The 15,251-nt window shown below is 40.2% G+C and overlaps 1 protein-coding gene across 1 annotated transcript in view; it reads left to right on the top strand.

The window, feature by feature from the left end:
* cdkal1 (CDK5 regulatory subunit associated protein 1-like 1) overlaps positions 1–15,251 on the top strand; it is a 211,355-nt gene that overhangs the window by 151,131 nt on the left and 44,973 nt on the right. Inside the window, exon 12 of the mRNA XM_058648452.1 lies at positions 7,897–7,959. Coding sequence (XP_058504435.1) covers positions 7,897–7,959 — 63 coding nt within the window. The remainder of the gene's footprint in view (positions 1–7,896; positions 7,960–15,251) is intronic.

Raw genomic sequence — 15,251 nt, 5'->3', positions numbered from 1 at the left:
TCAAATGCTTGTATGTGTGTGTTTAGGAAAACCCAGACCAGCCTCCCACCTTTTTAAAATATAAAAGCCAGTTTTCCAGTTCTGTCATTACTTCTATATGAATATAAAGTTTTTTATCCAAATTACTAGGACAAAGATCAAAGTTCTGTAAAATAATTCAGATTTAGGGTTTTCAGGATTTAATCTTTGAACTGTTACTGACCTGTAAAGCATTTTGATTGCTTGGTTGCTGCTTCATTTTCTCTTATTGATCTCTATATGACACATTCTCCCTTTTTTTCCCCCTCAACCTACTGCCAAATGAAATAACTAGTGGCTAATGAAGCCATGTTCCTGCTTCTTTGACCTCTGCTGCCCTATACTGTATGTTCTATCTCTTCTTGCATTTGTGCTCCCTCACTCTTTACCATCTAAGTGTTGACGTTTCTCTTTCAAGTGTACCGTCCTCATAAGTCATTCTCTTTTTGCCGCCTTCCTCCTTCTTGTCTTCAATCTCTGAGGAGAAACTTAGTGTGTCTTGAAGGGATCAATCCCCAGACAACCACATCTCTGCTGCTTCTCTTCTTATCTTCCCCCCCCTCCTCTCCTTTCTTCCTCCTCCATCTGTCTCACCCCGACATTCATTGTCAACGATTGGATGTTAGCATGCATCTAAGACTTCATTCCACAGGCAGCTGTGTGACTGTCAGACTGGTGGTTTTCGGTGGAAACCTTTTATTTTTATTATTTTTTTTACATTTAATCATTTCTGCGTGATAGTTTTATTTCTTATTTTTTTCATTTATTTGTTTCATGACAAGAACCTGAGAACGTGTTCTATGCTCTTTTTGTTTCAGTCCAAAAAAGTAAAATTAAAGCTCTAGGACAAGTTCAAATACCATTTGTGTGAAATCACCAAGAAGTGAACATTCAACCTAAGATGGCAGTTGGGTTTGGATAGTGGTCATAATGTATTTTTTTCTTCATCCCAACCTTCTACACACATGTACCGATTTCCGTGCATGTACGATAAACCAGCTGTTCAAGTTGAATTTGGACAGTGGGTGGCGCACTTATTTGCCCCTCCCACATCTGATTTTTGACACACATTCACCAAACCAATATCAGATGTTAATTTTCACCAGGTCTGATGCGGTCTCGTAAACCTGTGAGTTTCGGGGGACGTTCAGACCCTAAAAAATGTGATTCATTGCAGGAAATAATAATAATGAAGAATAATAGTTCCTTCAGTTTCAATAAGATCCTCCTGTGCACTCGGACCCTAATTATTCTTTAGTTAAGGCATGTATTTGCAGTTGAGGTTTTATTGCGCATGCGTATTCAACCTGTTTAAACACCACCTCTGGCAAACTGTGCTCAATAACTGCAATGTACTACTGAGGACAGTGGGCCAGTTTCTCCCCAGCAGCAGCAGCAGCAGTCTGTTATACTTAACAATGGTCTGTTGTTCAGAAGTAACTGACCACTGAATGTCCCTATTGACCTGATCAGTATTGAGTATTTAAGCAAGTTGTGTAACAAGTCGTCTTTGTCAGTGTGTCAGGTGTTTTATTCCTCATAAACAGAAACTATTGATGACCAATCACAGCACACATTTGTTAGGACAAACACAGGTTTTACCAATCGACCCATTTTTTTAGGGTTTCACTTCAATTTTAAGAGAGCCAAGGTCCTACTATTGTTCAAGTGTAAAGGGTCAAACTAAATACTTGACACTTTAACCTGCAGAAGCAGTTTTTTTTGCAGAAAAATTTGTTTTATTTTTTAACTTTATACATCATACACGTTCCCTGTATTTTCTGGATGTGTTCCAATGAAGTGATTGAGTAATAAATATGCTGTATGGTCATTATAGCATTGCTAAAACAACACATCTATATACATAAGATGTCTTTTGGATTCCACGTTTTCAGCTTCCCAGCTCCACATGATCTCAAGACTCGCCCTGGTTAAATTCCTCAATCACCAAGGCAAGGAAGAGTCATGTAAAGGGTTGTTTGCACATTTATTTTTACGTGCCGTACATCCAGGTTACATTTCCACATCCACATATATCCACAGCCTCTCTCGGATCGACGACACAGAGCAATATTCCCTTGACGTTCCAGGTTGTGAATGACAATCTGGTAAAAAAAAAAAAAAAGGCTTTTTACACCAAACCGAGCACAGCTTTTATAGCTGTCAAAGGTCCACGGTACCCTTTATGTAATAAACTTAATAACATCAAAGGTCTACAAAGCCACGTTCCTTTCCTTGCAAGAATATTCACTCAAAGGCTGAAGGCCAACGGTTAACGACATCAGCTGTTCACAAATGAATTAAGTAATCCTGCATTCATCACTTAAACTAACCCTAAACTAAATTGTCTCAATGCTGAACTTTAGCAGGTCGACTTGACCCACCCAACTCTTAAATACGGTGAGCTGCGGTATTAAAAAAAAAAAAGCATTAGAACGGGTAAATGTATATGTATTTGACAGAACATGTAGCCAAAGGTTAGAGAGGGAGTCAGGATAATATGTTCAGGTCCCGCAGTACACCTGCTTTGATGGTTAAAGCTGCATACAACATCACATCATCAGTCAACATGCACCTGCTCATACTCACAGGCGCACAGTGAGTGGTGGCAGCGAGGCGATGTCTAGGGTGTGTAGGTCAGTGATTAATAAAGTGCACCAGATGGTTTGTTTGGAGCACAACTGTGTTGAATAGCCACAGGAGGGATGGATGAAGAACTAGATGCAGTAGGACGCAGAGACAGAAGGAGGCCTGAGAGGGAAACGGGGGGTAAGGAAGGATGAAGAATAGGAAGAAGAGCAAAAGGGTAAAGGGAGGATGGATGGAGGATATAATCTTCTTAGGGACATGTCCGTCGTAGGCCCTAGAGGGGCACCATCCCTTTTGGAAAATGTAAATGGCCACCATGAGTGCCCACTTACTGAATGTGGGATCTCATTAGTTATGAAGATGCAATTTGTACTATTTTTTTCCCTTTAAAAATGTACTACAAAAGCAAAGTGTGTTCTTTTTCTATTAAATGGAAGAATAAAGGCGGGGGGAAATCGATTGAGAAATAATTTTCCCTGCACTTATAGTTTTTTTTAAGTGTCATTTAACAATGAAATAAAAGCCAACTGCAAACTCGTTTTTTCCCAACAGAATACCAGTGCAGTTTATGTTGCCAGGTTCTTTGCAGGATCGTCTAGTTCGCTCAAGCAGCAACAACAACACACAACCCTCCTATGTTAGTTTAAATATTTGATCGCATTTGTAATTGGTATAGTGAAAAATGTGATTTTTGCTTCAGCAGCTTTTTATTATTATTAAAAATTGATAATACAATGACAGATTTGTCTCAATGAGTGTCCATCTGCAACAAGGTCCAGGTGTTCCGTGCTGTCCTCTGCACTAACTTATTAACTGTTGTGTTCGATGATATATGAGAAGAATTGAAGACCACAGGGATGGAGGGACGGAGGGAGGAAGGAAAGGGAATACATTGAGAATAAAGGGATCTGAATGCTATTAGCTTGGATCTCCATAATCATCCCCAGGTGACTAGAACTTAGCCTTGATAAATGGACTTGCAGAATGGAAGGTGTGCATGTGTGCGTCAGGACGTCTACCGGTATGTAAGGAAGAGTCGAGAATGAGCAGCTGCGGGGGGAGATATGTGGAAGAGGGGGAAAAAAGTGATAAAGAAGAAGATTAGCTGTTCTAGGTGGGCATTGTTTTTAATTTCCCCAGGTTGTAATTGGTTAAGAACTCCATTACCCACGAGGCACCAGTGCTCCAGCTGTCAACATGAAACAGCTGGCCAGCCACTAGTAGCTCCGTCTTCTGGCTGCTCGATCATTTATCTACGCCTCGATAGACACACAAACACAAGCGTGGACCTACACACGCAGATGCGTACATGCATTCTTTCCTGTCTCTTAAGAAGACACTCACTCTCCCTCACACATCATCGGGGGAGATACTAATGCTCGGCTAAGGCAGTCTAACAGGTAGAAGTTTATGTTAATGGCTAAGTTGCTGCTTGGGACCAGGTAGGTCTGCCCTTGATTAATGACCGAGCCCACTGATAATGGAAATGTAAAACATTGCATTTTTATGGCCACAGTAGAGCTGTGGGAAAAAAAAAAAAAAAAACTTTCTCCTCCGATCACAGTTGTTTTTGCCACATTCAGGTGAATTTGCTTACATGACAATGTCATCGCTCTGATGTCTTTGTAGTTTGAAGTTGCTGCAGAGACGGATGGTAAGTGTATCGTGCTGGGTGTCAAAGCCGAGTCGCCTGAGTATAAGGAAGTAGCACACAAAGGTACTTATTGAGCCATAGAAAGTAACTTAGTGGATGCGTTGTGTGCATTATCATGACCTCTGTGGAGAGGTCACTATATTCTCACACACTCAGATCTTTGTGTCCTGCTGTTGTGATGCTCGAGGAAGTGTTAAACCTTGGCACACAAAGACGAAGGCAGACTCAAATTATGCCTAAGTTTTTTTTTTTCTTTCTTTTTTTTTTTTTGCTTAATGTATCACACAGACATGGGCACATGCCGGGGGTGTAAGCGCTACAGCACTAACATCTGTCCGTCATTAGGGAGAGACAAACTGGCACATATTGTTGAGCCAGAAGCTCATACAGTGCAGACTTAGGCAAGATCACCGTTACCTTGCCCCACAACATACCCTCACCTCGGCACAATGGATGTGAGAATAACAGGGATTTGGTCATCGGCGGAGGTTGACTGGTGGTGGATTTGTAAAGGCTGATAGACTAATGATAGTTTGATAGAAGCATTCAAAAGCATCCAGCTGCAGGATTTTTCATGGATCCAACAGCAGTCTGTATCTTTACATTTGATGTTGTGTTTTTGTTATTAATCATTGGGATTTTTAAAGAAGCAAATCTACCCATTGATCTGTAATTTGTGCTCGGCGTGCTACTACCCAGTAGCAACCATGGCTGTGGAGCCTCCATGCAGAGCAGTGATCTGTGTCTCCACATGATGGGCGTAAGGGAACACAGCCCTCGGCCACGATCAAGCCAGGGTCCGCCAAAGTCGATAGGTTGTAAAACATCCTGACAGAGCCGATTACCCGGCTCACCTCTAGTCGTCAAGCGTCAGCAGTGATAATAACATCAATCATCACGCGTGGGTTTTTTTTTTTTTTTTTACTTCCTTTCTTAGTCTGAGGTCTGAATTTGCTCAAGATTTTCAAGTATTTTTTTTTTCTTTTTTTTAAAGCTGCTACTGTGAATGCTCAACCTGGTCAAATGTTCAAACTATTTGAACTATACATATTTGTTTCTATCTTTTAAGCTCTTAATCTGTTTTATCAGTTTCCTTCTTCTGATAGTCACAATACTTTCATCCTACTGTTTTAATATATATGCACCATTAATATTGTGTCTGTTGGGTTTGTGTCATTAGATCTCTTTTGTATGTGTGAGTGTTTAGAGAATGTGTGAAAAGAATGGGCTATTGGCGAGTAATCAGCACAGAATTGGGAAAATGAGTGCATGACAAATTCAACCTGTCACTGCAGATGAATACAGTGTTTAGCAGAGTTTAATTAACTAATTATAGACAGCAGGAGACTTTACTTACAGCTGTAGGTCACAGAACAACTCCAGGGTCTAGTGTTTACTTAGCCAGTTTTTCTGCACAAGGCCAAAGATTTAAACTCAGGGTTTTCTAACCTCTTTGAAAGTGGCAACATCAATTTGTAAAACTGTAAAACTGAAAGATTATTACAATATGAATAGTAAGCTGAGGTTTCCACCATTTAAATGTTTTTAAATTAAACTCGTTATGGGGACTGGATCTCTTTTTAAGATCATTTCATATTGACCTTAGAATGAAGTGGTTTTGGGCAATTTTTGACACATTTGTCCATTTTTATTTTACAGTTTCTGTGTCTGTGTGTGTTCTTGTATAGATGTCTTCAAAAAATGTATACACCATTGGGAGGACATTTTGGGAAAGGCGAGACATTTTGTCTGGTCCTCCCCGACAAGGTTTTCTTTTTTCAGGGTTAGAGTTAGGTAAAGGGTTAGGTAAGGCATTTAGTTGTGGTGGTTAAGGGTTAGAGGCAAGGGACTGCATCATGGCTATGAGTGTCCTCACTGAGGAGAATGTACAAAAAAAGTGTGTGTTTGTGTGTGCACTATTGAACTGGATAAATTCTGCTGGGAACTCATTGTGTTTTGAAAAATCCTGACCTGCAGTTACATCTGTCTTGATATTCCATGCACACACACACACACACACACACACACACGCCATTGAGCATTGAATAGGGAATGATGGTGAGAGTGATGAAGGGATGGTAGGAAGAGGGAGAATGGTGTTGAGGAGCAATGATTAAAGGATTGCTCTCACCTGAGGTGCTCCAGGCAGAGAGAGTGAGAGATTGAGGAGGGACAGACTGGTAAGGGGGGGAAGATGGGTGAGGGAATGAAGACAGAATGATTAGTATGAGTTTTCTCTCACTGATGAAAAACACTGGGAGTAAGGGAGAGGGGTCAGAACTGAGGGATACACGGAAAGCTAAAGACAACAGGAGGAAGGGGGATTTCGAGATTCTGAAGAGCCCTTTGGCAGAGAAAGCGAGAGGGAATCTGGACGGTAGACAGACAGGGCCAATAATTATGGGATTGTGAAGAGCCCTAGGTGAACAGAGAATGAGTAAGACATGGGTAGATGTGGAGCATGGGGGGGGACAAAAAGAACTGCAGAGATGGAACTGATCGAGAGAACAGCAAGGTGTGATGAGAGGTGGAGAAACGAATGGAATGGTTTCACTAGAGACAGAGAACGTGAAAACAGATGGCTGAGGGCAGGGAGTACAATCATCACCTTTATGTCTAAGGCTTTTATTTCAGCTGCTCTTCCCTCGTCTTTGCTGTTTTTACTCCACTTCTGCTCCATTTTATTTTTTCACTCCTCCAGTCATAATTAAATTAAAGGACATTAGCACTGCCTGACAAAATGTTTGCGCTAACTTCTGAAACTTGGACCATCTTTGTCAGCCTCACTGCACCTACACATTATTACAAAAAAAAAAGAAAAAGAAGTCCATCTTCTCCGCTTCCATCTTCCTTCACATCCTCCAGCCATCTTTGCCGATCCTGGAGCCGTGCTTGTCTGTCAGCCTATAATGATGCGGAACAAGTTGTAGGTTGTCTGCACCATATGTACAGATCTGGCCTCGGGACGCTGAATTCAACCCCTTCACATACCCAACACTGGAAAAGACGGCGAGAGCACGACAATAAATGCATATTCCCTTTAGCTACACAAGGATGTACATATATCCTTCCCCCTTAGCCAGACATGGCCTAATCAGCGAGCTAATTAACGCTCTTTGTATCCGCATCAGCCTCATGTAACTGATTGCATTAACAACTGCCACGCACTAAACAGTCATGTCTCATGCTTGTGCATTTCATTATACATTAAGGGACATGCAAGGTTAAGGCCCGACAGTGAGTGGGAACAAAATGAGAAATAGTTTCTGCCACAGCTGGTGGTCAAATAAGTGTTTTTCCCTCCCCTCTGTTCAATCTATATTTTATAGGCTTTCTAAATTATAAATGGCTTTCTTCTCAGCTTTGGTGATATTTTTTTTTCCCTCTCCCTGTTTAGGTGGCCTGATAAGTTGTCCACATTTATACCATTTGTTTTTGTTATCTGTGAGACAAGGAACCCATTCACCTGCTAAGGCAAATTTGTTTTATATAGTCTGTCATACACACTAATACATTCTCTACAATCTTGTCTTAAAAAAGAGATTATATAGCCTTGTTTTTTTCTGTAAATACACCCTTTGAACCACTTTTATACTCAACCTTTCTTGTATATTTTTTTTTTTCACCATCTACAGAAAAAGCAGAGGACGAAAGAACTGTCCCAACTCTTCCACTCCTACAACCCGTACGACCACCAGGTAAGACACCCTAAACCTGGAACACTACCGTGGTTTGTCTTAATTTGTCTGAATTTCTGTGTTTGTTTGTTGAATCTTTGCAACGCATTCAAAATGTTTTATCTCGTGATTTCCGTGAGGAGGAGAAACCTTAGTGTTTGGGCCTCAGTCTCGTCGAAAACCAGAGGCTTTCACTTGACATTAAAACTAGGTCAACATTGCTTGATTCTCTTCATGGCCCTGATGAGTTACTTGTCTCCTCAAGAAGAAGAATGCCTCTTGTCAGCAATCTAGCAGATGAGGTGTTCCTGATTATGTGTGTGTGAGTGTGAGAGAAAGAGAGATTGAGATCTGATGTCTACATTCTCCTCAGGTTTGTGTGCGTATGGGCATGTACATTGTGTGACATGCCTGTCTTCATGGTTATGATGTTGAGAATATTGTCAGTAAACAGAAGAACTGGAACAAAACCCTGTCACAGATGCAGCCACACAGACCTGTGGGGTGTGGGGGGGGGGGGGACGAGGGTGTGTGTGTGTGCAAGATTGTGTTTATGTGCTGATTTCCTTTGTCCCTGTGAAAGCCCTAATGGCAACTGTCACCAGTTTCTCTTCTGTTGTCGTGAAAAAGAAGAATTACATTTTGACTTATTATACAAGGCTGTGACTATAAAGCACAGCGAAGTGATTCCAGACTTTCGAGCAGGTGTCACTTAGCGCTTTTTTGTCTTTGTTTTTCAAGTTTTTTTTTTACCTCCAGAAGAGTTTGTGCCTGTGGTGCAGTTGTTTTATGCTTCACATTAATTAAAAGGATATGAGAGAGATCACGTTTTCACTGTGGCAGGCATGGAGCTTTGCCTCCCACACACTCAAACACACACACACACACACACACACATATACCCTAAGAATAGTCCACATGGAACACACATGGAGTCGGAGGATAAGCTCCTGCTTAACACAAACCGGGAATGTAAACTGAGCAAAGTTTGCAGAGAATATCTTATTAATACATTAACACGTTTGCATCTAAATGAGATGCTTTATATTTGTGAACATGCTTCCTCCACACAAGTATGATTTTTTTCTTTAAAAGGTTTCAAGAATCAAGTAACGTGACCGTGTTTTCCGTACCGAGCCTGCTGTGCTGTATCTCACATTTGTTCTTTAAGAATATACTCACTTGAGTTGATTAATCACAGATCAGTCAGGTAGTCTAAATACATTTATTTATTTGTCCATTCATTCATTTATTTATGTCCACCCTCCTAATGTGCATGTATTTTCAATGTCCCCTGTATATTCGTCTTTTTGTGTGTGTGTGTGTGTGTGTACAGTAGTGTGTTTCTTTCTCAAAGGACATTTTTTTTTGTCAAGTACCTCTTTAAAGTTGCTTTATCCATCTGTACTGCCTATTATCACCCATTCTCATAAGTCTTCATTCGCTCTGGGCCGGCGCGCGGCTCAAAATCCTCGGGGACAAATCCCCCTGTCCATTCCAAAGTTGGGCCTCAGGATGAGAAAGTGGCTGCAGACTCTCTAAAACGCCTTCTTCTAGGAAACTAGATAGTATTTCCACATGAAATCTACCGTACTACTGTGAATATATTATATTTATATATATTTCTCTTTTAAAATGAATCTCAAATTTCGTTTGAACGTAGTGCAGCACATTGTGCTTTTTTGTGTTACATTACTGATTATTTTTGCTTGTTTCCTCTATATTTTGTGCAGTAATCCGGTCGCATTATATGATATCTTATAGCACAAATATGTTTTGAACATGTTGAGCAAGTTTCTTGTAAATCTACCATGCAGCTCGACCCATTGCCATGTTCCTCTAGGTCTTTGCGTTTTCCACGGATTGTGTAGATATGAAAATAAATCCTTTTTGCGTCACCAAGCCCAGATAGCCGTGAGATATGATTTAATGATAAATAAATCTAATGTCAAGCACGCTTCCTTCCAGATCAACCACACTTCTCCGACCGTCCTTGCCCATGTCCACACAACATGGAAATGTTAAGTCAAAATAGCTTATAATAAGCCCCATGTTGCCGTTAGATAGAAATAAATGAACTCTGATAATGTCCCTCATTTTGTATTAAATCCCCCGAGGTGTCTGGCCTTTTAGCTTAGGGTTGGTGTAAGGAAGTAATCTGTTTACTAACACATCTGTGTGCATGTTTGTAAAAGAGAGATAGATAAAAAAAAAAAATAGGTGAAGAAAAACAGATTTTGATGGAAGGGAGAAATTGGTGCCCGTACAGCCATTATTGTTAATACCAATCCTCCTATAGGTCCACTAAGGTCATTAATAAAGACTGCTTGGGTGGGGGGCGGTGGGTTTGAAAGGCTTTATTTTTTTTCATAGCTCCAGGCTACAAACCAAATGAAACAATGTTTTTAAATGAACTAATTGTTGTTTTTATACCACACTTCTTTTTTTAATCTCCCTTGGCTAACTCCTAATCTCAGAAGTGGCAATGGCTGGCTGAAATGCAAGAATGAGAACCTTTTTTTTTTTTTCCCCTGTCTTTTAATTTCAGTTAGGTCCCGTGTTTTTATTAGTGTTTTTCTGTGTCCTCCTCTCTTCCCATTTGCCTATCCATATTAAAACAGCTTTTTACTGCGTCTCACTTCGATGTTTTCCCCTTGTGCTCATATGCACGTAGACGATTTGTCTATTGTGTGTATGTTTAAGAGACAAAAGTGTGTGTATATGTGTGTGTTTGTGATGATTAATGTGAAGTATCCTATAGCCAGATGGTGCTGAACAAGGCCCATCCATCAGCTGTGAAAAGACCACTGGGCAGAAAGCTGGCAGAGCACCCTGTCTAGGGCAAGTGCCCTGCACTGGACAAACACACACATACACATGGTTTTGTGTAGCCCGCTGAGCCATGTTAAGCCTTGTTTTATTTTCAGCACCTCCCAGGTTTTTTTTTTGCTTGTTTTTTTGCTGCCTGGGTCCCACATAAGTTATGATGCCTCATCCATGAAAACAAACCCTGTATAGTCTTAAAATACATACCTATTACTGTGATCCCAGAATGGATTTTAAAGTCCACTTAACATTTTCTAACAGTGTGTAGTGCATGATTTCTTTCTCACAAAGAAAACCTGAACTGCCCCATTAAATGGAAAAAAAATGATAATCCCCTCTTTCAGACACCTTCATAAATAAGATCATCCAGTACAGCAAATATTTCCACCCTCTGAACACAGCTGGTTTTTAGGTACGTTTTCCTGGAGGGCTGTTGCCTGCATAATAGGATGATTTTTAAGCTGATAACTTAACGGTCTTAAACCTGCTCCGAAGGCATCTGCTCTGCCTGTTTTCTGTTTTCGGTTTACTGGTAATTACTGCTATTTTATTCATTAATGAGATAGTCGTGGATGATACCCTTTGCTACCGCCATGATTGTCTAGCTATTGTTTATCAAAGCTTGTGTGCAAGTGTATTTGTAATAACAGACCACATGCGTACACTTTTTTTAGACTTTATCTGTCTTTACATCCTCAGAGTGTCATTTGGTGTAAAGTTTTGCTCCCTGAAGGGTTTGCCCTTCCAGGTTCACGTTGTGAAATGCTTAAGTCCTTCTCTGCAAACTCAAGGTGTTTGTGTGTGTGTGTGTCACTGCACTCAGCTGCTTCTGGCAGAGCTAACAAAGCCCCTCTCACCCCACATATTCTCCGGAGAGAACACACACACACACATGCATTCTCCATGCTGTGTTTATAGGCCTGAATGACAGGGGTGACAGTTTTCCCTGAGGCAAGAGAGGAGGGACAAGCTGTCAACATGGCCCATTGCATCTGCCCAAGCACACGAGACACAGAGAGCAAAAAGGGAAGTGGAAATGGAAAGAGAGGTGGCTAAATTAAAGGCTTTCATTAAAAGATTAACAAAAGACTTTAAAACAGATGCACTCAACAACATGTTCCAAACTCTCTGTTTATGTTGTAATAATAATAATCATTTAAAAAAAAAATTATCTCAGAATTCTCTCTCTCACCAACATGTTTTTTTTTTTCATGTGTTATGCATGTTGCTTAACTCAAACAAATTGCATTCTGCTTTTTTCCTTGATGGCATTTTAATTACTTTGATTACGTTGAATGAGTGTGTTTTTTTTTTAATCTGCTGCTTTTCTGCCCATAACAGTGAGTCTGTGAGGCTTTGTGTTGCCTCTGGTTTTTCTGTTGTAGAAGAGCTTTGATGGTACTCGGGCCTTATACTGTATACAGGGGTCAAGCCAGTCTATTTATCTAATGCACTGACAAGGTTAGAGACTCATTGTCAAGGAAATACATACAGTCATACGAGGGCTGAACTATGAATCGAAATTTAAAATAAATTCGCAATATGGCTTACTGCAATTTTCGAATCACAAGTGGCACAATATTTATTCAAGCTAAAAAGCGTATTGTGATACCATTTTTAGATGAACTATTGTCCTGACCTACACATCTTATTCTACAGACAGAAGAAAACACAGATTTGCACACACAGTAGTCTTTTTAGTGGCTCTGTCCGTCTGTGTTTCCGCACTTGCCAATATGACCAACAGAGGCCGACAGAGGCTTGTTGCGTGAAAGGGGTGAAGTCTGCCATCTCTGATTGCCTTGTTTTATGTGTTATGAAATTTGTTTTGGAACAATTATGTAAAAATTACCATTCCCTTTAATATCGCAAATCATACCGCAATCGCAATTTCAGTCACAATATTCTGAATTAGATATTTATTCAAAATCGTTCAGCCCTAAGTCTTACACAAAACCAGTGTCGGAACATAGTTGTAAGAGAAACTGGAATTCACATTGCCCATTTTGCATGTAAATGTTCTTTATCTTTAATATATTACAATTTGGAGATTACTGTGACCAGTAATGCTAATATTTTACTGTCATAACCACTAAAATTAGAATTAACACTTAAGTACTCAGGTCTCATACTACCACCACTACTACTACTACTACTACTACTAATAATAATAATAAGAATAATAATAATAATACCTTTAATGCCACTTTTCCAAAACAAGTTACAAAGGACTTTGTCAAAGAATAAAAAAAGATGAGAATCAACAAGGATAAAACAATATTAAAATAATAAAATGATCATCAATAAGATCAATAAAAAGCAAGTCAAAAAAAGTGAGATTTTAAATCCGACTACCCTGATCTCCCCCAGCGATCACAACACTAGTAATAATACTGCTGATCAAATAATAATACTACTGTTGATCTTCCACTGGAAGAAATGAAAGTTAGACACAAGGACAAAGGCAGGGACAGGAGGAGATAAGTGAAGAAGGGGCAGCCGCACACACACCCACACCTTGTTTCTGTGCATCTCCATCACTTCTAGACAGAGGGGTTTTCTAATGGTTCCCCATAACCTGTACACTCGACACACACCTACTATATCTCTGCCTCTGATAATTGTGTCCCCTCTCTGGTCAGTTACGCGTTGGGTGCTGCAGATGTACTGTAGGTGCCAGATGGTGTTCAGAGAACTAATGGATTCTCCTCATGGGACCGAGTGCTCCTTAAGGCTGCAGATCCAACACATACCTGCTTCTGTCACTTCTGTCAGTCTTCTCATCATTTATCACACCACGCTGCAAACACACTGCAGCACAACCAGTGCTGTCAGTGTATGAGACATTTCACAGTCAATTTTATACGGATATTGCTAGCCCAAGTCCAAAGTACCCAAGTGCCATTGTTTTTTGGTGGTACATCGTAAATAATGGTCATCTGGCTAGAGTTGTCTTTGGTTAGTTACATAGACTGTATCTAAAAATGGACATAGTCTTCTGGTTTGAAAAGTGAAACCTGGGTAGTAGGACAGAAGTAGGAGATAGCCCCCAACGGGCGACTCCACTGGTTTCGAAAAACTCAGTTTGAATGGAAATCTATGGTAAAAAAAAAAAAGATGACCCTACTTCTTCTTAAATAAATAAATGAATAAATTGACATTTTCCTGAGTTACTGGTCTCAGTTGCTATTTTGAGGTATTCTTCAACAGAAGATGTTGTATATTTAGTAAATTATTGTTCCCTTTTAGAGGAAGAGAGACGACAAAGCACAGCACATATCACAACAAGTATTGCCGAATAGGTGCCTGACGATGTACAACAAACTTCCAGTTTCAAAAACTGACATGGTGCCAGTAAAAGAGCAAATCCCACGGCTTCACAATGGGAATGTGTTTTGCAACTGGAAGACTACAGTATGTCCATTTTTATATATAGTCTGTGGTTCATTACAGAGTCAGTATTGCTGTGTATTCTTTATGTATTGTATAATTGTGTTGTACAACTCATAGATTTTTCCCTGGCGGCTTTAGGTAGGCTTTGTGTATAATGTTACACCCCGTGTCGGATCAAAGGCAACAGAAACTGAACAAATGGAATGTGACACATCTGTGAGTGTGTGTGTGTGTGTGTGTGTTTGTATGTGTTTGAGGCTGCACTTTGTGATGCTATTGAACTTATGTGTAGTGTAGCCTCAGTGATCTGAATGGGGTGGACTAAATGATTTTACGGTTCTGAAATAAACATCAGTCGACATAACACAATCAATTAAAACAGCACCACCAATTACGTCTTCCAAAGTGATGGCCTAGTTGAAACAGCTCCTCAGATTCAATCAAATCTGAGCATTATATCCTTCAGGAAGTGTGTCTTTAACTGTTTTAATGTTGGAAAAGGTTGTTATATTAAGTGTTGTGTTGCACACTGCTTTTAACCAACCTATTCTCATCCCGAGAGTGTCATATACCACCATCATGTACCTTTCTGGACCTGAAAGTCACTCTTTGGGCTTTCAATTGACTCCAAAGTAAGCAGTAAAATAAAATTCAGAATATGAGGTTAGGGTTTTACCCGGGATAAGGTTAGGATAAACATCCAGGTTAGGCTTAATGGACTTTTATTAATATGATCAGTATTTCCATGTCTAATAATAAATCATCCATCCATCCATCTTCTACCACTTTACCCTCCACATGAGGGGTTGCGGGGGGAGCTGAACCAATCTCAGCTGACATAGGGCGCTAGGTGGTGACAGTTCGCCGGTCCATCCATCACAGGGCCACATAGAGACAAACAACCATTCACTCTCACTCTCACACCTAGTGTCCAATTTACCTAATCATGTTTTTGGACTGTGGGAGGAAACCCAGAGAACCCGGAGGAAACCCACGCACACATGGGGAGAACATGCAAACTCCACGCAGAAAGGCATAATAAATCATAAATAATTATGAATAATAGACTATACATTTCCTTGCCCGAGATTGCT

The sequence above is a fragment of the Solea solea genome, chromosome 13 (genome assembly GCF_958295425.1).
Source record: "Solea solea chromosome 13, fSolSol10.1, whole genome shotgun sequence".
Classification (NCBI taxonomy): domain Eukaryota; kingdom Metazoa; phylum Chordata; class Actinopteri; order Pleuronectiformes; family Soleidae; genus Solea; species Solea solea.
The sequence above is the reverse complement of the archived record's forward strand: the minus strand, read 5'-3'. Positions and strand labels throughout refer to the sequence as shown.